Source organism: Opisthorchis viverrini (assembly GCF_000715545.1).
Source record: "Opisthorchis viverrini unplaced genomic scaffold opera_v5_260, whole genome shotgun sequence".
Classification (NCBI taxonomy): Eukaryota; Metazoa; Platyhelminthes; class Trematoda; order Opisthorchiida; family Opisthorchiidae; genus Opisthorchis; species Opisthorchis viverrini.
In genome coordinates, this window is record NW_008751918.1 from 689,521 (window position 1) to 712,383 (window position 22,863).

Here is a 22,863-nt window from a genome sequence, read left to right on the forward strand (position 1 = left end):
GAGACATTGTCAGACATGGCCCAGTCGCGCCCTCAATGGCGCTCGTGCATCCAAGCTATTGCCTTCAATGCATAGCTCCTTTTCCAACCCCCCCCCCACTTGACAGCCCACTGACAGTGCTGGATTTATGAGCCAATTTATCAGCTCCCGCCACGGATTCACAGCTACCTACCCCACCTCCCCAAATCATCGGTGAACGAAACTGTGGCAGCTACAACCACTGTACGACGAGTACGCGGTTCTTACAGCTGACAGTGATGATGATGATGATGATGAGTGCGTGGGTGGGTGTGTCTGAGTGTATTCTGCGGGAGCCTGAATTCACTAGTGTTGAGTGCCCGTGTGTATCCAGGTTGGCTGAGTATTGGTATTTTGGGTACCTCGTTTTGCACAGGTGAACAATGGAGCTCAGGTTTTCTCCTAATACTTGGGCATTTTCGCGCAGCAATGGAGCCCTGTTGTTCAACAGTGGTTTCGCTGTATGTTGATTGTTTGTATTGCTCCCCCTAGCTTATGTACTAGACACTGTCAATTCCTTCGTTTCTTCCGCGTCGCTTGATGACTAAGTAGCTACAAGTGACACCTCACTGACTTGGTTTCGGCGTTAAGCAGGGCAAACTCCCAACCCAGTTGTGAGCGAAAGTATTCACAATGTCAAATTTTCGGCGCTTTTCTTGCGTGGTTCTCCAGTTGCCTGCTATCATCGTGAGCAATATACATCAGTAATATGTACTGGTTCTTAACTGTCATAATGCACACTGTTGTTTATCTGTTAAGTTACTCGCCCTTAAGGAGACTTTCCGTTTCGTATTCTAGCCTGAAGTCTATGGCTCAAGGGAAATTGAAGGTAAAAACGAAGCTTCCGAAAGGTGTGAAAGGAGGGAAGAGTGAGGCTTCCCTTAAGAAACACGCGATCAAGCCCCTACGAAAGGGGTCGCATGATATCAAACCAAAGAAGAAGAAACATCAGGAATTACATCAGATGAAGAAAAACATGGAGAAGATGATCAAAAAGTCTGTGGAACAAGACGCAATTACGAAAGTTTCCAATACAGAGCCACGTGCCTTGCAATTTCTGAAATAATAATGTAACGAGCACTTTATATTCTTATAATACCCGAGGTTATGGTTGCACTTCGGTGACTTGAACTTCAGAATGCAAACCCAACAAGAAACCTCACCGTCAGCATTTCCGTAACGACCGTAAGCGTCGGACGTATATGCGCAGCGTCCGATATGCATTGGTACTAAATAGCTTAGATCGTTTCGTTCAGCTGTGGCACCTTTTCGGTGCCTAACTGTCATGCCACCCGAAGGAAGCACGAGGGCTGGCATAATGCCAGACTGCCCAAACCTAGGCAGGGAAAGTCGAGAGGCAGAGGTCGGGTTCGAACGATGAACCTTGCGTCGAAACTTTTGGTCATTTGGGTATACTATCCTCTGATTACCTGAGAAGTATTGAGAATTGCTTGCGCGCAGTAGTTTTTACGGGAACATAACACAGACCACACTAATTTTCCTTCTACCGTAACTCCATTCTGGGGTCACTGGCGGAGATTTCGCCCATACCTTATTAGTTTAGTGATATTAGCAGTATGGTTACTCCTTTGAATTAACAGACTAGCAAGGATGTTCTCCAGGGTCACTCCTAGTCATCTATGTCCAACCGTGTAATTGTAATCCTAACTTGTTGCCTGGGTTGAAGCACTTTCATGGATGATCTGGGGTGTAAGCGAAGCATCAGATTAGTCGTATCGGATTTTATTTCAATGTATATTTTTACCATGTAAAGCGGAGTGAACATGATGTAGATATGAGGATGGTGCTTGAGGGGCCACAACTGGTTGACGTACGCATTATGGCAGTGTCATCTTCAACAGTGTTTTTGTAAGATGTTTACTTCTAGACTACTCACTGCAATTTTACACTCGATTTATTACCAACTTCATGCTTACAAAATTCGGGAAGTCTGTTGCATCATGAAAGGGCACCGCTTCACTGATCCAATCCATCACCGTCTACACTTGATATGAGTTATTCTCATGGGATGGACCGATGGTATTTAAGAGCGTGATTGTGGTGTCTCAAGTCATCTGTGCTCCTTTTTTACGTCTTTTTGTTACACTAAGGGCATAGTTTATCAAGGCAGTATTAGCAACTAATTTCGAAGCACCCATGCAGAGCAATCTTCGTCGCCCAAGTATTAATTCACGGCCTTACTTGTCAGTTGGACCACCTTCGTCGCCCAAGTATAAATTCACGGCCTTACTTGTCAGTTGAACCAAAACGAATCATTTGAGCTGACTGGAAATTGGTGTGCTCATCGTTGCCTTGGATGAAGGGTTAAGTGCTGCTCTACAAACTTGATGGAATAAGCAGCAGAGGAACTTCTGGGAAAATGGTAATATTCCAACCAATCCTGTTTAAGTTAGCGTCTAAGCAATTGACTGTCCAGCGGCTGAAGCAGTCTTCAAGGTAGGGTTTGGGCTTAAGATGAACTTTTCGGGATCTCCGCATCTGAAATGCAGGAAAACAGCATCCGTCCTGCCAGCAGGTGCTTCAGCATAGAATCAAGTGAACAGATCATATTCCGTGTAATTACGAATCAAAGTGATATATCCGTGCTAAACTCCAAATCACATTATTCAGTTATGATACCATCTCGGTGCATAGCTGCAACACAAAGGGCGAGATACTGTTACATTCAAGTTTAGGTTGGGCGGTCATAAAGCCAAGAGTGTATTCTTATTGCGAACTTATCACTTGTTAGCTCGCTCATTCACTTTCGAGCTATCTTGAACTTGCGACCATTAAAATCCTCAAAGTACTGCATATACACCGTGACAGTCTGCAGTTTGTGGGTGACTGTATGACCTTCGATTATTATTGTTTGATTCTCTCGTATCTGCCACGTAAGCTGATACGCAGCGGCCGTTCGCCTCTCCGCTAGCAGTTTTTTTTTCTGAAAAGTGACCGACGCGGATGAAACGGTGAAAACTCGATATCCAAGTCTCGTCACAACGGTAAATGCCGTGAGTGAGGCCGATGTGACAAATGCCTGTCAAACGCAGGGAGAATCGGTATACGATGGTCACCTAGCCAGTTGCACTCGATCAACATTCAACACGCGGTGGTTTAATGCGAATAGACTCTCATTAAACAGGGTACGTGTAGCGATTTCGCTGCAGTGTACGAGTGTAAGCGAAATTGACTCGATTGTTTTCAGCCAATGCATGGAGTGCCACAGCACCACTTTGTTCAATTCGCTTGAATCCCCCGGAGCCGCCCGAGGGTAACGTTTGTGCTCATCGATTCAAACTTTCAATTGTCTGCTGGTTTGTCCAATCTAGACACAGACAGTTTTATTTTATATACCTGCTGTGTAGCCGCTGTTAGCCAAATAACTGGAATTGCACTTGTATATGGTGTACTGCACCGCAGTCTAGTAAATTACAGATCAATGGTAACAACAAAACACTTAGGTCGATAATGAATTTTGGGTTTCGGCACTTTTATAGCTTTTTGCTTAAAATCATACCCGTCCAGATCTCGCTGACTTGCTTAAATTAAGGCCTATGTGGGCGACCCGAATTTCATTAGAATCCGCTTTTTAGTTGACGCGCCACAAGAGTGGGACAAGTAATTGTGCAACGACTGGGTTAAAAAATTGTGAAATTCACCAGGTGACTGTATTCCTATCAGGATACTTTTATCCTGTAAACTGGATCAGGTAGGCTTACCTGAAGCTGCATTACGCTTGTGTTCGTTCACTTGGTTCCAGAACATCTCAGCTCATCAGCCCTAAGTAATCTTTACTGTTGTCCTAACGGTCAAGCCCCCAACGTCATTTGGTTACACCCTTCGAACGGTTGTTAGCTCAGTCTGCGTAGAATCAAAGTTTCCTGTCGGAACAGTGTGGGATCGGTAATGCTGACTGCATACCCCGAAAATGTAACTAATTTCTAGTGTGCTTGACGCTGGATTGTGAGCCGTTCCGACTTGTAGCGGATTCGCTTCTCAAGCCCAATGAAATCAACTTATATATCCACATTGCTTTTTTAAACTATGTTGTGATCAGACTTCCCTAAAGATATATATATATATCGGTTGGTGCCCTAGCTGCAGTTGTTATGCAGTCCTTTATTCTCTATGTGCACTTGGTAATTCAGTCACCCCTCTATTCTCGATCCTCTACCAAAATTATTCTACAGCAACAGTATTCGTTTATGTTAGTAGCCTGTCCTTCATGTAACGGAATTAGCGAAAAGTACTACTATGCTGTCTCGCTATACCTGTTTCCTTTTAGTGCGAATTGCGCGGAGATCCAAATAGTTGGGGCTCTGAGATGATATTTTCATTCTTCCCCGGGTAATAGAGTTTTTCCTTTGGTCACTAAGTTCAACACCAGTTCTCTTGGACTTATCTTTAGCTTAGCTGCAAGGCATCAGGGCATCTTTGTGGGGCTGTTTGTGAACCCTGGACGGCGGAGGGCTTCTCGCACCATGCGATTAGTATGGCTGCACCATCCCAGAGGTATCGTCCACTTGGCACTAATCGCACTTCGTTACCAAAAAAGGAACCTGATTAAATCCGTCCTGCAGCTTTAATAATTGTTCAACTATTTCTTCTATTCATGAATCATCTTTACTGATCACATTATTATTACAACGGAAGTACGGAAATTCTCAACCCCCCATTTGTTTGTTCTTATGTTCGAAGGGCTTTTAAAAATGTTGTCAAAGTAAGTAGTTACGTTGCGTCCTGTTCTCACAACCTCTTGTTCAAACGGCTTAGGATGTTTGACAATTTTCAAGCTGGTCTTCATGATTTAACTAGCCGTTGCCTTTTTTATCTGCAGCAACGTTCTGCTTATGCGCAACACACTACTCATAAGTTGTTGGAACTCTCCGACAGACCAGGACCGGTTTCGTCTTTCTTGTCGCTTATCGGATAGGTGTAGTCCCGAGTTTCCGTCAACCTTGTTCAACTTGAATTCAAATGGGACAGATTTTGACGAAGAAAATTTTTTAACGAACGAATTCAGTTTTGACAGGAGGCTCAACTGAATCCAGCTGGATCCTGGTTTCCTATCAAAACCCAATTCGTGTGCATATGAGAGCAAACTTGTGAGTGGTATGTTACGTTCAGACAGTGTATTGCGATATCCTGAATATCGTATCAACTGGAGCATGAGACAGCCTGGTGCAGCACATTCATTGCGATATTCTGAATATCGTATCAACTGGAACATGAGACAGCCTGATGCAGCACATTCATTTGAAGTAGACCGTCAAACGAGAGATTCGGAAGGCAGTTCAAAGACGCTAGCATGTGTAATTCCTACGAAAGTTGGTAACGCAACGTTTGCATCCTCAGATCCCATGCAAAGGGTCATCGTGACGGTTAACTAATTCACTAACTCCGCGACCTTCATGCTGGAAATCAAACACTAGTGTTTTCCGCTTCACGATACCATAAGCCAAACACCGCATCGAAGTAGATTCAACTTGACACTTTAAGAGCTTCCATCATCATCGCTATCGTTTCCAGCTGCCGGAGGATCACGTTAATAGCGGGACCACTAAAAACCTGTCTGCCAAATGTTTACCGTTTAATCACTAAGATATGACAAGAAAGGTGATCCTAAGATAGTGGGTACCTCATATTGAGTCAAACATGGTAGCCTGGTGATTTCCCCACCCACTTACACCGTCTGTGCGCCTATTGATTTCCATTTGTTATTCTCTAACTTGTCACAATCTCCGCACCCACGATTCACCTTGCCACGTTGGCGGTTCCGCCTGAAATCGGTATTCTGCACCTGCTTATCCATTCGTGTTCGCGTACCGTCTGCCCGGCCTGTTCTGACATGTCCTAACGTGACACCGAGGTCGCACTACCAAAGACAATCACGAGACTGAGCTCAGATAGGACAACATTAACCCACGCCACCGAGCTACCATTCCGGTGTGCGAACCCAAAATTGCGCTGTGTCGGTTACTGACAGACTAGCTGTTAACCTCGCGAACGTGAACAGCTGGGATTCGCTGTATCCCTTTGTTAATTTGCCTGTAAGCCATACCGTGGACTTTCGAACCCAATTAATCCATTTGGTTTTCGGGATCGTGCGTCGAAGTTTGCTATCAGGAACTTAACATACGATTTGCCTCGATATGATCCGATTGTTCGCGGATTCGGGTGACTGTGTTCTTGAGCAATTTACTTGACGCCTGTTCAAGCAGATCATCCTGTCCTTCAAAATCCACAGATAATAGCCAAGCCAATTCCGGCACACTAGAGAACCTTAGAGTTGGCAGTAATTACAACAGATCGTCGCTAGCGAAAATCAAAAACCATATTGTTTTTGCCATGTGTTGTACTTTATTTGTAATATACGGTGAACTGAGTTATGGCTTATCTGATTTGTTTTCGCGACTAGCAACGCACTTTTCTACCACTAACTATCCGAATTATATTTACTGCCTCAACCGAATTTATGATTTATCCCTCCCGTGAATCCAACATCAGAGTTGAAAAGTGAAGCGATGATGGTCTTGGTGCTGGAAATGTAATTCTAAATGTCTTGATTATGCAGTTGCAGTTAATATTCAGTTGTTAGCGCTCGGAAAAGTTGTCATCCATCGGGCGTGTGAATGCGTTTCGTCCTGCAGTACATCTAGCTACCGAGTGGAGTTTTGGAGCAGATGATAATGAACAAGATTTCCAAAAAAACTGTGCTAACAGAGACTTCGTTCTGTAAGTGATGTCAATCTACGCTGTTTCATCAGTTGTATAGTTGTTTCATCCTTATCGGGAATCATCAGCAGTGCGCATCTTACGAAACTCCAGGGATTCTGGCACCCGCGATCTCCAGATCGGACACTTCAGCGTTCGAACACGAGTGGTACAATAATTGTTTGCTAACGTACTTCCGTTGGAGTCGGAATCTTTCGGGGCCACTGAGTAACCAAAAAATTCAAATCTGGGCCATTTACGTTAGTTTGCGTGATTTTACTCCATTTTATTTCCCTGGGACTTGTCGCCAACAAAGCAATCCAGTGTTGCTGAGCGTTCAGATGGTTTCAAATTTTCTTGAAATATACTGGCTTCCAGTTAGCCCCACTCATGCAACGTCCGACCCCCAATTTCGAAGTGTCCAAAAACTTGGAAGCTTCCAGATGATGCTGATCCATACTGAATCATTAACTCCATCTGTCAGACTGTATTTTTTATACATACGGTTTTTCACTTGAAATCGAGAATATCAAGTCGAAGGGTGACTCTTCTGGTATGTACAGACAATTGAGTGACTTTGTAGGAAATCACGAGCAACAGAAATGTCCACAAAAGGTAGGCTGCAGCTTTTTGAGGGATGACTTACTGATCGAAAACGGCTCTATCCAGGCAGCCACTCCAATTAAATCATCTAGGACATTCCCTGATGTCCAACATCCTGCTATTGGGAACAAACGTGTGTGAAGAATAAAGTAAGGATTTTCAGCGTGCATCCGTCAGGTTGCTGTTAACTAGCCGCGTGACTGAAACCGTCGCAGTGCTAACCCGTTAGGCTTGTGAAGACGCACACATCGGTTGACATGGGGCAAAGGATAAAACTTATAGTTTATCGAGTTACAGTAGTTACAGGTTACTTCAACACACAGCGACACCCCTTCCTACTACCCGTTATGTAATGATCGGATGTTTACTACGATCGATTAGCGACTGGTCGGTCAGTCTTGTTTTCATTGTGGTTATTTCTGTTGTATCACTTAATTTATCCGAACCATCACCAGTTACCAGCCAGCAGACTCTAATTTTATTTGTAAGTTACATTAGATAGTAGTTCGTTGTAAGCTAGTGTGGATTACTATTCGCTTACCTGTCTGTGTGAGAGTGCTTAAATCACTTTGAGTTTTGTTTCTATCATTCGTACAGCAGTGCGTGCAGTAGTCTTGACGCCGACCACCGTGCTCTGGAAACTGCAACTCGAAACATCCAATAGACTGGTTCATTCCCATGCGGCAGATGGTCAATATGAGGAGCTCGTCAGAACGGAATTATTGTCTTTCGTGGGTTTTCGAATCATGTATGGCTTGGCTGAATTGCACAGGCATGGATCTGCGTCAGTCGTGTCCATCAATGAACAAAACAGAGGCACCGATTTAAGTTATATACTCCGACGTTTCGCTGCCCGAGGGTCACATTTATCAGGGATGTTGGTCGATAGCTGATTTTAGTGACAGAGATCACATGTCCCTTCTCCGGGTTGATTACGTTGACTCATTCAGTGCGTAATGATGACGGTTCTTCGACTGGTGACGGAACGTTTTCAAGACCGACTAACACGTCAACAACCAGTAAGTGACGGTAACCTAGTTCGGTCATTGAACTAGCACTGGCGAGCAGTATCGTGAGGAAATACACAAGAACACAGATGAGTTCAAGTATTCTGCATTTCCGCTTACAGTGGTGGTCGTCATACATTTGATTAGGGTGTGGCGTTTCTCGCAATGTCTCGGCCTCACTACATATTCAGTGAAGCTCCAGTGAGTGACGTTGTGTATGTATCCAAGGCAAAAAAGCCAAGCACATTAGCAATGCTTATGACATTCTCCGTTTAGCTTGGCAGCCAACTAGGGGACAAGAGTCAATAGTATAAAGAATTTTCTCTTGAACAGCAAATCTACCATTTGGGTGAACCAGAAAACATATCGGTTCTGAAAGTTGTTTCCTCGACGGGGATCGCTGTGAGGGACCTTCGTGTTACCTAAGTTGTCTTCTCTGGTTGTTCCCTGCGTGGATGCGATGAGTTGTCTACCGACAATTATGGTCGGCTTCGACAAAGGGATGACTTTTTCCCTGTCGATCGACGGGAACTGATCGTAGTGTTCTGTGATGCTTCCCCACCCGTGAGCTTTTATAATGAACTTTAGTGAACCTGAGGACGAACCGAAAAGTTGGAGGGACTGACTCCCAACTGTGAGTGCGTTTTGGGGTGGGGGGTATTCCGACTTTTTATGGCAACGAGTGAACTGGCCCGGTACCGGACTTCGTTTGTCAAGTGTTTTTTCAAGGTGTTTAGCTGGAGATACTTGTCTGCTACAGACACTGACAGAATAGCTGTACGAACAAACTGCGCCGAAATCACTCGAATAAATTTTAGCAAAGATCGCTAGTGGACAAGCCGTGCCTGGAAGTATCATGACGACAAACACATGTGTACTTTGTGGTAATAACTAGGCAGGATGACGTATACGCAGTCCTGAAACATCCAACACACACTTACTGAGATACTCGGCGCGTATTACCTGCAGTAAATGGGTATCAGTACTAAAAACCCATGTCGATCTCCACGTAGCTATTCTCTAAACGTCGGCTGAAAATCCAGCCACAAAGTGACCATGAGCAGAGCGAAATCCAAATACCTCGTAGGACTGCGTAGAGAAAGACACCCAAAAAAAATTATAAGAAAGTGTTCACGGTTGTCTATGTTTTTCCTAGCGCATTAGTCTAAAGTACTCATTTGCAGTGGGGCAGTGCTTAGAACAAAAGCACAGAAACTTGGCCGTATAAAAACGGGAGAACAATGCGTGCCTGCAACTGAAGATCTGAAAGTAGACAGAAACCAGCGAAGAAACAGTCACATATCCACCATTGGGAAAGAAAGGGACAGAACGGTTGAGTGGGAGCGGTAGACGGCCTGGGAACAAAGAGGTGCGAGACAATAAAAGGAGCAGAAAAACGTGCTAAGAAAGTCAGTCAGTCAAACATCCTTGGGCATGGGGCGGTTCTTATACACAAGCTTGCGTGACTTTATATTGCTCCAACGCTTCCGTTTGGCTACACCCACAACAGCTACTGCTATAGCCATGACGATGAGAGCCTGGAATTAAAAGGAGAGATGATTTGGCAAGAACTGTGAGCGAGAGTGAATTTCACCTTCTACTAACGCTCTCTTCCGTCTCCCGAAAAAAAAAGTTATGGCAGGAGAGAGCGGTATCATAACGAAATCAGGGCATTGAAAAAGAAACATAGCATCGGCGATGTTTCAAGCGAAATAGTGAGTATTTGATGTAACAGGGCATCTCCAACACAAACACTATTCTGCTGATAATGGCCCCGCAGAAGTCTCCATCAGAAGCGTCCGTCGTGTTCAGGCCCTGAAATGGTGTAAACTTATCATGTTCCTGCTGTCTCGATCGATAATTCTGTATTGAAACAAAAAGGGTCCGTAAGAGGTCGCCCGCGTGAGCACCATCGTGACTTCTTTCTAGAAAGCCTAGATAGATACGGCACTAACATTTGATGAGGGTGTTCCGGCTGCCACTACCCACGACATTCTACGGATTCGCAAGGCATCGTCACTTTGGCAGGTTGGTTTGAGTTCGCAATTTCAATCGAGTTCTGTAAAGAAATCTGCTGAAGGGGCATATAAATGAATTAACGGTATTTGGGATTCGGCACACGACAAGATTATAGGTTCACCCGTTTCTCACCATAACTTTACTATTAACGAACGAAACGAGACGACTTTTGATCAGCAGCACCATCCGAAACGAAACCCAGAATAAACCGGAATGTGCTTTAGGGGAACTAACGTGCAATAACAAAGTGGAAAATGGATGCAACGAACCTACGGTACCATCCTAGGGTGCCTGCCACCTGATCGGAATGATTTTCAACTGTGTCTATAGGCCGCACTACGATAAGTGCTTGGTGCACGCTTGGCGTACTAGTATGACTCACGGGACCAACCTGTTCCAGCTCATAATGAAGTGACAAGTGTGAATAGCTGCTTTTTCCTGTTGAACTGTCCTATACTGCTGGGGCAATAACTACGCATCAGAATCTTCGACATCAATCAGTTTTACTAATTGCTTAGCAGCACAGGTTGAGAACACCTGCCAGGCCAGTACACTCTGAAGAAAGATATCTTTTGTACGGAGGTCACATATGCTATGCTTCTTTGCCACCCGAATCCAGATGAGAAGAGACTCAGTTCGAAATACAGCAGCAAATAATTGGTTATTGACTGATACTGCAACGGGGGAAGAGTAGTAGTGGCAGATAATGGTTAGTCAGGTAGCCGTTGATCTGTTCGCCGAGCTCTGAACAATCCCCAGTAAACGCACCGAAACTACCCATATTTCGACACACTGACAGTGACAGGAAATCCATGAAGCCAGCGCTCTTTTTACGATACATCTATCAAAGCGTGCTAAATCATTTGGTAGGTGTGACGGGTATCTAGAGAAACACGACACAATAGGGACAAAATGTGAAAAGCGTTTGCGTGAACTGGCGGGCGAGGAAAGGTGAGGGTGTCGTCTTACTAGATGAATGAATAAGAGCGGTGTACCCACTTATATTTCTCAGTTAACAATGGCGATTGATGAGAGCGACTTTGTAAGAACTGCAGTGCACCTCCACTAGGTTGTACGCAATAACCGGACAAGAATGCAAATGTATATTCGGCGAAAATAGCCACACGCTGCTAAGTCACGTGTGCTCACACTCATGGGTACAAGCCTATCCGTTCAGCCATCTGGGTTTGCTGTCTGTACGTCGCAGGCGCATATGGTAGCGAAGCATCATTGTTGAACACTGATGTCATGCTGACGAGGATGATGACTGTGTTCGAACGCATGCAACTGAGCTAGACCTAACACTGTTTGAGAAATTGTTGTGCTTAGGAAAACTTCTCATGCGATTTGAGTATGGTCACACAGACGCCGGAAACAAAGCAGCGTTGATTGGTGGTAAACGTCCAGGCAAAAAATGCCATGCGGGTGAAATGGGTGACGTGCACCTGAACTACGGGCTATCGTGAGCAAAAGTTGCTGAACGAATCACATAACAACCCAAAATATCCGTGCGTTACGGTTCTTAAGCGATTCAGTAGAAAATAACAAGTGCATGTGCTCACTCATAGATTTGAGATTTCTTCCGTGTACATACAATTTAGTTGCTAATTTATTCCAGTAGGTATTCAGTGAACGAAAAAGTGCATCGAAAAAACTGCTATTAGCTATACATAGATAAATTGACAAAAACGAAGAGAAACGATATTTCCTATGTTCACTTTGTAGTCCAAAACTAAGCCAGTGTAGAGTGGAAGGCCAAGAAGCACTGCACTGTCGCCAGTGAAACCAATGGGGCGATTGCTCATTCAGTGTGGCATCTATGAAAACGAAAAAGCCCCCAAAGGTGTAACCTGGGATCAGCCACATGTAGGAAAGATAACCAACCTGGAACGTCAAAGGGAGGACCATACGGTAAGAAACGTGTCAAAGTTGAGAGTCACTGGAGGGCTATCTTTGCTCGTTTCTTGTGCGTTAAGTTCGCACTAAGAAAGCAACAACAAAAATTAGCGCTCACCTTGAACAAAAACCGCTTGCGCTGATCATGGTTTCTGTCGGAGGACCAACAGAGAAAGCTCACAACATCTTTGGCCATCTGACTGGTTGTTGCAGGTGTTCCATCTGCATACTGAATCATATCATCATACAGCGGTCGAGCCATACTGATCGCTCCACCTGGGAAATAAGGGTTGTAGTACTGGCCTTCGGCAACGTTTCGGCCAGCAGGAGGTTCACAATAGCCTAGGAATATTGAAAAAAAGGAGTCGACGTGCAAAGAATTGTGAAAAAACAAGACTCTAATTAATGGATCTCTCATTCGCTTCGCCTGCGAGCAAAAAGTACACTACTACAACAGTCTTTGAGGGAGTAAACATCCCTAGAATGTGAATTATTCGCTCCTTGGAAGAGAGTGGTCGACAAAATCCACCTCATGTCACAAATATGCCTTCAATCGTCTTCTGTATTTATCTGACAGTAAAGCTATCCACCAGTCTTCGTCGCACGACGACGATGCTCTCCAGAATCGCACATTGATCAGTACCAAAATATTCCACGTTTTAGTTTGCGTCAAATTCCTGGTCTGGTTAGACGACAAACTGGTTTTGTGGCACTATTACCTATCGACCTCGCATTACACTTCATCAGAATTATGAGGAACACATCAACCACGTTCGATGGATTGAACACATCAGTTTTTACTCTACCAGATCCCGTTATGATCCCACCAGAACTACTGGTGACCCGCTGGAGATCAATATCTTAGGACGCCACTAGCAATCGTTTATTCCATCTCAAAAGTCAATTAGCTCACCACTGACACAACAGTCGTGGTGGTAACAACTGAAACACTCATAAGACATCGCGTCATAAGTGATCGCTTATTCTACATTGGCAATTATATCATACACAAAATATGGTTATCGGTATTTATCGTGCTTTGTTTCAACTTATTCTTAACCGGAGTATGTTGTTCGTGGTGCGCAGTAAAAACAATAGATAGCTATCTCCACGGACCCAAGAGGAGAGATAGAGATCCGTTACGCTTAAAAAGGAAACACAATTCGGATTCCGAGTGTTTGGATCACACACATCGGTGCGCACTGCATCATCGGTGCATAGGTTTTCTAGGGGAAGTCTATTCGAACATTCAAACTATGTAATACATACTCAATCGCCGGTCGGAATTTTAGTGTGTTCCGAAGTTCAAACCCCACGCAAAAACCACAGTCTTTTCCGTCAAAAAAGAATGTCACGGAGGGGAAAAGTTTGCCAGTCTTACCGGTTAATAGATGGAAGACATAATCTTCCTTTCCATGGCGAGCCTTCACAACATAAGTCAAATCTGGTGGGGCGGCACCGTTATTCGCAGCACGGGACGCTTCGACATTTGGGTAAGGAGAAGGAAGGGTGTCAGAGAGGCGCCCAGGACGCTGAAACATGTCACCTTTGTCATCGGGCCCATCAGTCACTTGAATCTGTTGGACGAAACATGAAAATGATATATGTCAAGGCAAAAAAGCGGTGGTGTACGGCAATGGTAATGAATCAGATTTTGATCATTTGGTCGATCCGCATTAGAGACGATACACTGACGAGAAAAAACGCAAATTATGCCAACCAGACAGACAAGGAGTACATACATAAAAGGAACGATACAACGTCATTAGCCCTACTTCCGAAGTTTACTGATTGAGCGACTACGTTTAAATGTAGCAGTGTTGGGGAATTTGGACCGACAGCGACAATAATCTTTTTCAAAGAGACTGAGCGCCCTGTGGCACGCAAAAAACGGGGATATGTTCCAAGTTCTCCGATGTTTGATTACCGCAGTTGACGATATGACGATCACGGAGAATTTCAAAAAATACTTTATTGGAAAAGGACATCGTTGGTCGGCTGACCTACTGAGTCAGTCTTAAGCATGTATGTGGGCATGTCAGAAGTTGTTTGAGTAGAAAGCGTTGAAAAGCCTGTGGTAACAACACGTTACAAGATGATACTACAAATCAATGACCGTCGGAGTTCGGATCAAAGCCTGTCGACCAGTAATCACGATATATCAGTGCACAACCGGAGACCAACGCAGACCAAGGTTAGCTGGCTGAACCGATTCATTTATTTTGCTCACCGATGCAGACAAGCAATCGGAGCACCGCAATAAACAAACGCTAGCTGACACAAGATGACCGTAACGTTCGAACGAGTAGAACACATCCGGCATAATTCACTCGGCACTATCTCTAGTTCCGATATCATATGAAGGTACCCTACGCTCCTCTTCCGCCTCCCCCAAATCGCACTAAGGCACCCACGGGGATCGGCCACTGAAAAGACAGTCAACCAGTAGTCAGCCTGCCTGAATAGGTTGGTTAGAACAAATGTTGAGACATGTTGAACACGAAACGCCTAATCAAATGATCACCACGGAGCCGAGCTCAGTCTTGTGTAACACGAAAATTGAGGTAACATCCCACTGTCCATTGTTTTTAGTCATGATGCGTACATTAGATCGGTCTTTGTGGAACGCAGCAGCTCCGGACATTCTGGATACACTTTGACACAAAAACGACAAAGCTTGCAAACTACGTTTGAAGCGTTCATGCATAACTCGAGAGGAGTCCAACACGTCCTTGTGAAATCGGTTGTCCATGAGGGGCATGTGCCCAGCACAACCACATCACCCCAAAAGTTTCTCATGCGCTTTCCAGGAAGTTGGACAAGATGGACAAGTTGGGCGAGATGGCCGAAGTGGTTAGAGCGCGGATTACTAACCTGAAGGTCCGCGGTTCGAATCCGACCTCCGCCACTCGACTTCCCCTGTCTAGGCTTGGGCAACCTGGCAGTATCCCAGCCCTCGTGCTTCCTTCGGGTGGCATGGCAGCTAGGTACCGGAAGGGTGCTACAGCTGAACGCTTTATCTTTATCTATCTAACCATCCAATGGTGTTTTTGCAAAAACAACCATGTCACTGTCACACCAAACCTGCACACCCGCAGATGAAACCTAGTTCAGATGAGGCTATATACCTTATTGCCTGTGGACAAGGCAAATGTACCTACAACAAAATGGTTTTAATGACTCGACTGGAGTGCTGAACAGCAAGCATCATTATGGGATGCTACGCGCGCCCGTAGCCAAGGAAAGCAACACGATAGGATGACTCACTTCCGAAGCATCAGCCTTGGCTTCATCTTCCGTGAGAACCGCGTTGACCAAGTGACGATAAGCAAGGTATTGCATACTGTGGCAAGCAGAACACACCTCCTTGTAGACTTGATACCCACGCCTTACGGCTGCATGATCATAAGTTGACAGGATACCATTGTGGCACCAAGGGAGTGCAGCTGGATGTGCTTGCATTTCAGAGGCAAATACTGGTAGCGCCAATGCAGTTACACCAACAGTGACTACACCACCTGCAACGAGTACTCGAGTCCACACTGAAGAGCGTAACCCTTTCCATGAATAACAAGCCTATAAGACAAGGAAAATCAAACCGGAATTAATTTATCTGAGATAATTGCAATCACATATCACATAGCATTACAGTAAACGGTAGAAGTGGACCAGCATTAATTACCCGGACTAAACTACCCAGGAAAAACGGGGAGCATACTTTCAGGAGACAAAGGCCCTTTGTAAAGTATGTTGGGTGTTACGGGCCTCCTCGCTGAGAAATTCCGCTTTCATACAGTTAGGCACGGATGAAATTGGTTCCGTTCAGCTCAAAAAACAGCATCTCTAACCAGGAGTATTGAAAAATTACAACTGAGGTAACCATTTACCCGACACCATTTTTATTGAGTGAACTGTTGTTACTGGTCTTCAGCAAGGCCAAAACTAATAATGGATTCTGAACACGGCAAAGTGCATTCATATTTAGCATGCTGTTAATCTCAATATTCCATCTTGACGGACGAAAATTCCGTCCTTAAAGGTACTGAGAACGGCATCAGAGGATCATGACTCGCTTCACTTTAAGCCGGTTGGTTTACGCGGAATCTTTACGCGCTCACAAAAGGCTTGTGGACCTCAGTTTAAGAACCCTTTACCTCAAATAACATCATGGGACATTCCGTAAATCATCCCTTATTACATTTGGTGAAGCACTCGTACACTGCCAAAGCAAGACGGCATAAACAAGTTTGGCAACACACTGCAACACGGCAAGCGCATATGGCCGAACACAGCCAAGCTGTCATCTCGAGATGACAGTTGTGTCCAAATGCTACTATAGTCTGGTGGAATTTACTGGCACGAACTTCGTCTTCCTCAAGGTCCGGTCATGAAGAAGGACCTGTGAGTAGCCAGCTAAAGTGCAGTGGGCTTCCGTACTACAAGAATCGTATTGCGAGGCAGTCTGTGCATAAAGGCGTGCCGTCCTCTGCAAAAGAAGTATGAATGCAGCACTCCCATGTATAGACATAGGTGCCGGTTTAAGACTTCGGATCCAAAAACCATACAAGTCGATCGAAGAATCGCTAGATCCTACTAAAAACCCGATACGACTTTAGACGCACCTGCGGAGCGCAGCAACATCAGGAGTCCGGTATCTTCGCGCTACTCTGCATCTTTGGGTTAGGCAAGCTCCATAAAATAACCACTGCATCTTCTCAGTGTATTGTAAGTCAGACTGACAAACACAGTCCCCTAGCCTTTCAGGTGGAAGGTTGGAACATGCGTGGCGAAATGTTCTGGGAAAATTGAGACGCACTTGAATTTCCCAAGGAGACACAGCTGCCATGCGATAAGGCTTTTGAGCCAGAGACTATGTTTATGGACCCTAGTCGTCCTCCTGCCTAGGTGTGGGCGCGGTGGCAGTATCTCAGCCCACGTACAACTAACATACGGCAGTGAAGCACAATTGTCGAACACTTATGTCATGCTGTTGATGATGATGATGATCGCACTACTGTGAACCAAGGTTTCGCTCACCGGTGGTTTCCGAAACCCAGTCACGTGGATCAACTGATATAAGTACCGGACATGCATTACTTTCTACGCCTCTACAGTTTCGTTAAACTTCCGTGTCCAGTAGGCCTCACGGTCTGCGCTCATGCTCAGTTTGACTTAACGTTTCATGATCCACTGGGGCCAAATTATGTTCGGGACCAGTGGGAAAATTTTCTTCGAGATTCAAGCAGTGAAACTGTTCTACCTGGAGTTCTGGTAGTATCGTGTCACTGGCAAAACTGCCGCCATTGCGTAAAGGTAAAAAATAGTAAATAATAACTATTCAGCTGAAACACCCTTTCGGTGCCCATCTGCTATGCCACCTGAAGGGAGCATGAGAGCTAGGATACTGCCAGGGAGCCCAAACCCAGACAGGAGAAGTCGAGATGTAGAGCTCGGGTTCGAACCATGGACCTTCCAGTCAGTAGATTTGCGCTCTAACCACTAAGCCATCTGCATAAAGGTGTGGCGATCTCGCCACAGCATGAACTGACATCCGAGACTGACTCGGCTGTAATAAAGTCCGGGAGACGGTTTGGGATTTATCAGATTCTCAGTTACTCAGCCACCTATCCACATCTTACATGGCCCTGGAAAACGGAGGAAAATGTGAACCCAGACAACTGCACAGACAACTCCACAGAAGTGTCCCAAAACGAACTGCAGTCACTTATTGATCCGCATCATCGGCAACTGATGGCGATGTGATCAATTTCGGCCCCTTGGTCAGACGTCGTTGGACACCAAGTAGCCAGACGACTCCAGTAATTTCGGAAGTGAGTATTGCATAAAAACAGCCTGCGGTCAGCATACAGCTGAAGCAATCATTCGCCATTGTCCGTACGTACCGAGCCTAATCCACGTTGACCACCTAATTGTGTCTCAGGTACGCTAAGTCTTTCCACCTATAAATTCAGATATCCGGCAACCACAACGATATCTGAGATTTTAACCCGCCGTAACAAGGCATTCAAGGTAGCATAAAACTTGTCCTTGATGGTGTCAAAGCAGACAGAAGACATAAACAGGGATCAACTCCCGGCTTGTGAAACTACTTCACAAACGTTGCCAGATGCAACTAATGACGGGTGTCTAGTCAAACACAGATACTTCCGCCCGGTGACTTGTGATGATACCAACTCTTGCACATCCTGCCGCTGGATAGCCGGAGGCGCGCGGCCGAAAGCGAGTGAAGAATGACGGGGCAATTAGCTCAAAAACTGTGCTTGCACCTTGAATCCTTGTTGCCGATAAACAATTCACATCTATGTTAAGTGACTCCAGTGTGTAGCTTGTTGTCCTGCGGTCAGCCAGATAGACCGGGTGTCGAGGCTTGAAGATTGATTTCCAGAGGCCTGAGGCTGTCGACACAAGCCAGTGAGTGTTCGGTTTCGTTCGAGGATCTTTCCCATAGCCTCTGACTCAAGAGTATGAAGCACAAAACAACGAACGGCTGATAGGGTTTTCTTTAGGGAACCTTTCCGGAACCAATGCCTCAACAGTCTGACCCACTGTGGGAGAGATGGCTCAGTGGCTAGAGCGCAAATTTACGGACCGGAAGGTCCGTTGTTCGAATCCAACCTCTGCCTCTCAGAGCCCCCTATCTAGGTTTGGGCAACCTGACAGTATCCCAGACCTAGTGCTTCCTTCTAGCGGCATGACAGTTAAACACCGAAAAAGTGCTACAGCCGAACGGTTTTTTCTGACCTACTTGGCTGCACTCGTCTCCGTAGACGGCGTTCCGGCATGCGTAGCACATGGTGCTGGATGTTTTCAGCGATAGAAATACCCACCACACAACCAAATATCCGTCTTTTAACTACCTCATTACGAATTGTTTGGTACCATCCGACATCAGCAATGCTTCTGGACCATCGGTGGAAAAAAACCTGAAGACCCCCCACCTGTCCGCAGAGGGCACGTTTCTCAACTATACAACAACACAGCCCTTACGGTAGCCTGGCACACTCGGCCCTTGAGACCCAATGGTGAGCGGTTTTGACGCCAGGAGTGACGTAAATAAGTAATGTGTTGAGCAGCGCTACCCATCATTAGAATCATTAGAACATACCCTTGGAGTTAAGGAACAATCAGATTGTGGGTCGACTGTACACGTGAAGCTCTAACAACTTATGGAGTGTGGGGATATGGTCCCTCTCGAGGAGCCTCTAGCTACTCGAAATCCCGATTAATGAGTACGGATAAATGCTTCACGTGCCACCGTAAGACAACGGAGCAAATTTGCACTCTAACCACAAAGTCATGGGAGTCAAACTAGCACCTGTAATTACTACATTAACTGCAAGCATCCTTTTTTAAAGTGGGCACTATTAGCGACTCACCCCAGTTGTCTGGAACGGTCCAGATAAATAGGTTAGACAGACGCCGGCTAACGAACTCACCGCTATCCATGAGCAAACAAAGTGGAAGGTCGTCAGAGCCAGCAGCACGACAATGCTAGAGTACGGATAGACACTCGGACACTTCTAAGGTTAAAACGGGCTCCATTTTACAGTCTACCTTTCTGATGAAGGCCATGATTATGGATTGGAGGCAACAGGTGGCCAAACGGAACGCTGTTCGAAGTACTATGCCCACCTGTCCAAACCTTCTGCTTTGCTGGATATCAGGTAGCCACTTTGGTTCTTAATAGATTTGCTGTCGAAAAGCTTCCGAAGACCAGCCGAATGAATCAAGTTGAACAGCTGGTGGATGTTTCCAGCATTTTTCGCATTTTCCATTTTTTGGCCTTTCGGATAACCGAAATTTTTGGTCTTCAAGAACACTCAGTTCAACCTAGTATCGGATGATGCATCGGATCGAGTCGCGGTTGCGACCAGGGGTCTGGCACTACCCCTCCACAAAAGCCAGCATTCATATGGGATTGAGTGGGTTGTACCGCAAACAGAAGTTCCAGCGCCGGGTAGCGCTTCAGGTCCGACATCGGACCACCCAGTGGACGTTCGAGGAGCCGGGGTTCATAGGTTCGCCCGGTTTCTGGGTCCACTAGCGTCTCAATAGCTAAGCGAGGTTGTACGTTTCTCGTAGACCCGAAAAGAGCAATGAGAAGCAGCAGCGGACACATAAATATTAGGAGTCCATGCTGGTATTCCAGAAGGAGCGGCATGCAGTGACGGACCTTCACCACAGTGTTGGGAGCTTTGACTGTGGCACGGCACTTCCAGGCTCGCTGAAGCACTGGACATAAGACCGAACAGTGGCACTGCTTAAATCTCGGAAAATATCCCAGCCGGTCCCTAAAAAAGTTGATGCGACAAATTATCAGATGCCGAGTGAAAGTGAGCGTGTGAGCCGAAAGTGAAGTATGGTGGACAAAGGAAGTCAGAAAATGGAAGAGGTCCGGAAAGCTGGGAATGCCCGAAGATTGTCCCGGTTTATCCATGCGACCGATCCTCGGAAACCACCTGCGAGCGAAACGTTCAAGGACCAGAATGGAGTAACCATTTCGAATAGGGAACGCCTCGAACGGTAGGCCGAATAGTTTTACCAACACCAGCTGACACTCATCTGGAGCCCACGGTTGACGTAGAACACTGGACAGTGGACGTGGAGCCCCCTATACGTCGGAGGTTTATGACAGCACATGAGCCCTCAAGCACCACCGAGCTTCTAGTCCGGATGACCTCCAACCCGGATTGTTCAAAGACGGGGGTGAAATCCTCAGTCAGCGCTTGTCTGATCTGTTTGCCTGTATTTCTGAAAAGGAGACTATCCCGGAAAACTAGGGAGAATCGGTGATAGTGCTCATTTTCAACTAATAGCCAGTGGTGAGTGTGGTGACCACAGAGGGATCAGCTCAACCCTGATCGTAACAAGACTGCTGGCGCGACTCATGCTTAGTCGGCTTATGGTGGCTCGGGGGATACCGACCTCAGAGGCGGACGACACCCCACGTTTAAACTATCCAAAATTTTAATGTTCCTGGATATCCAAGATGCAATCGACTCGGTTGACCGGTCGGTTCTTCTTGACACGCTTGCCCACCAAAGAAATGCCCCGGAACATAAAAGGCTCTTTGTATTCTCAGACATTCAGACGTGTGAGAGCATACGGAAAGCAATCCAAAAGCTAACATTCACAAAGCGATGTCAGTCAGGGGTGCCCACTCTCTCCGTTTCTATTTGATTTCGTAATCGATGAGATAATGAGACGAACGCCAGCAGGTTTTCAAAACCCTGGTATTCAAATAACCTCCGACGAAAGCCTTGTCGATTTGGAATACGCAGACGACATCGTTCTCTTTATAGAAGAGGAGAAGCAGCAGGGGTTTTTAAATGAACTGACCAGGGTCAACCCGTCCTTTGGTTTGCGCTTTGCATCCACACCATGCCACCGGAAATCCACTCACTGAACACGCCAATTACAATCCAGAGAGAGGCCTTTAAAGTTGCTGAGTATTTTACGTATCTTGGAAGTTGTACTAGTCTAGTTCTGAGCGTGGCAGATGCACGAATCTCCAAGGCTCGGGTCAGGTTTGAGACACCGATGACGTCAAAGCGGTACATACCCGAATGTCATGGGACGTGCGTGTCAGGCTACAGTGCGAACTGTTTTGCTGTATGGCTGCGAGACTTGGCCTCTTCGCTTCGAGTAACTGAGACTTCTTTAGGTGTTCGACAATTGTTGTTTACGGATCATGACTCCTGTGGCCTAACTAGAAAGCGAGTTTTCGGTTCGGTTGCGGGAAGTTCTAATCAATAGTATCCAGCACCAGAAGCTGTGTTAGTTAGGCCATGTATTACGCATGCCAAACCATCGTTTGCTGAAAAGAGTGGTTTCCCGTGCCCAATTCGTTGTAGCGGAAGCATAGAAGTGTCCAACCTTTGGGCTGGCAGATGGCAGATGAAAGAGATTACGAAATGTTTGTGTTGTCGGTGCTACTTGGCTTCTAGGATGGAGACCGCGTGATCCACACCGCGCCTGGTTGGAGATGCCGTGAGATATGGCTAGTAGTCGATGTCAGCGGCGTTCTCATAGTCATTTTCTATCCACATTGCCTGAATGAGTGTCTGGAGGTGTAGGCAACTCGCAGTGATGTAATAAGCTAGCACCAAGTCCCTTCCTCGTCCACATTTTTTATAGTAAGGCTTTCAAATAAATCATGGTTGTGCGGCCGCGAAGCATCAGTGTTGAAAGCTGATGTCATGCTGTCAATGATGATGATGACCGATAACTGACTGTAATGTGGTTCAGTTGGGGACCAGTTCGGGACTGGTTCGTTCGTGGGTACCGTGTAGTCAGATGGCGTCTGCTCTTACGGAAATATGGCTTAAAAAAAATCTGTGGTCGCAACACATCCGCAGCAGGCACTTTCCGTTGTAGGTGCATCTCGCATCCAAGCCAAGACGACCATCTAAATGGACCTCGGCAGCGCTACGTCTACCCACGTGAGCTTTCTTGTCACCAACAACTACAGCAACTTTTGAGCTCTCGGGTCATTTCGCGATTGTGGCATAGCAGTTAGGCACCGCAAGGGTACTACAGCTGGTCGATCTTTATTATTTCGTGATGGAAGCTGCTCAACCCA

The 22,863-nt window shown here is 45.9% G+C and overlaps 1 protein-coding gene across 1 annotated transcript in view; it reads right to left on the reverse strand.

Annotated features, from left to right (window-relative positions):
- Positions 1-9,476: 9,476 nt before the first annotated feature.
- T265_09199 (hypothetical protein) overlaps positions 9,477-22,863 on the reverse strand; it is a gene marked incomplete at both ends in the record, with an annotated part of 20,413 nt that continues 7,026 nt past the window's right edge. The window contains 4 exons of the mRNA XM_009175211.1: positions 9,477-9,883; positions 12,379-12,602; positions 13,642-13,837; positions 15,528-15,836. Of these exons, the coding sequence (XP_009173475.1) occupies positions 9,764-9,883; positions 12,379-12,602; positions 13,642-13,837; positions 15,528-15,836 (849 nt within the window). The remainder of the gene's footprint in view (positions 9,884-12,378; positions 12,603-13,641; positions 13,838-15,527; positions 15,837-22,863) is intronic.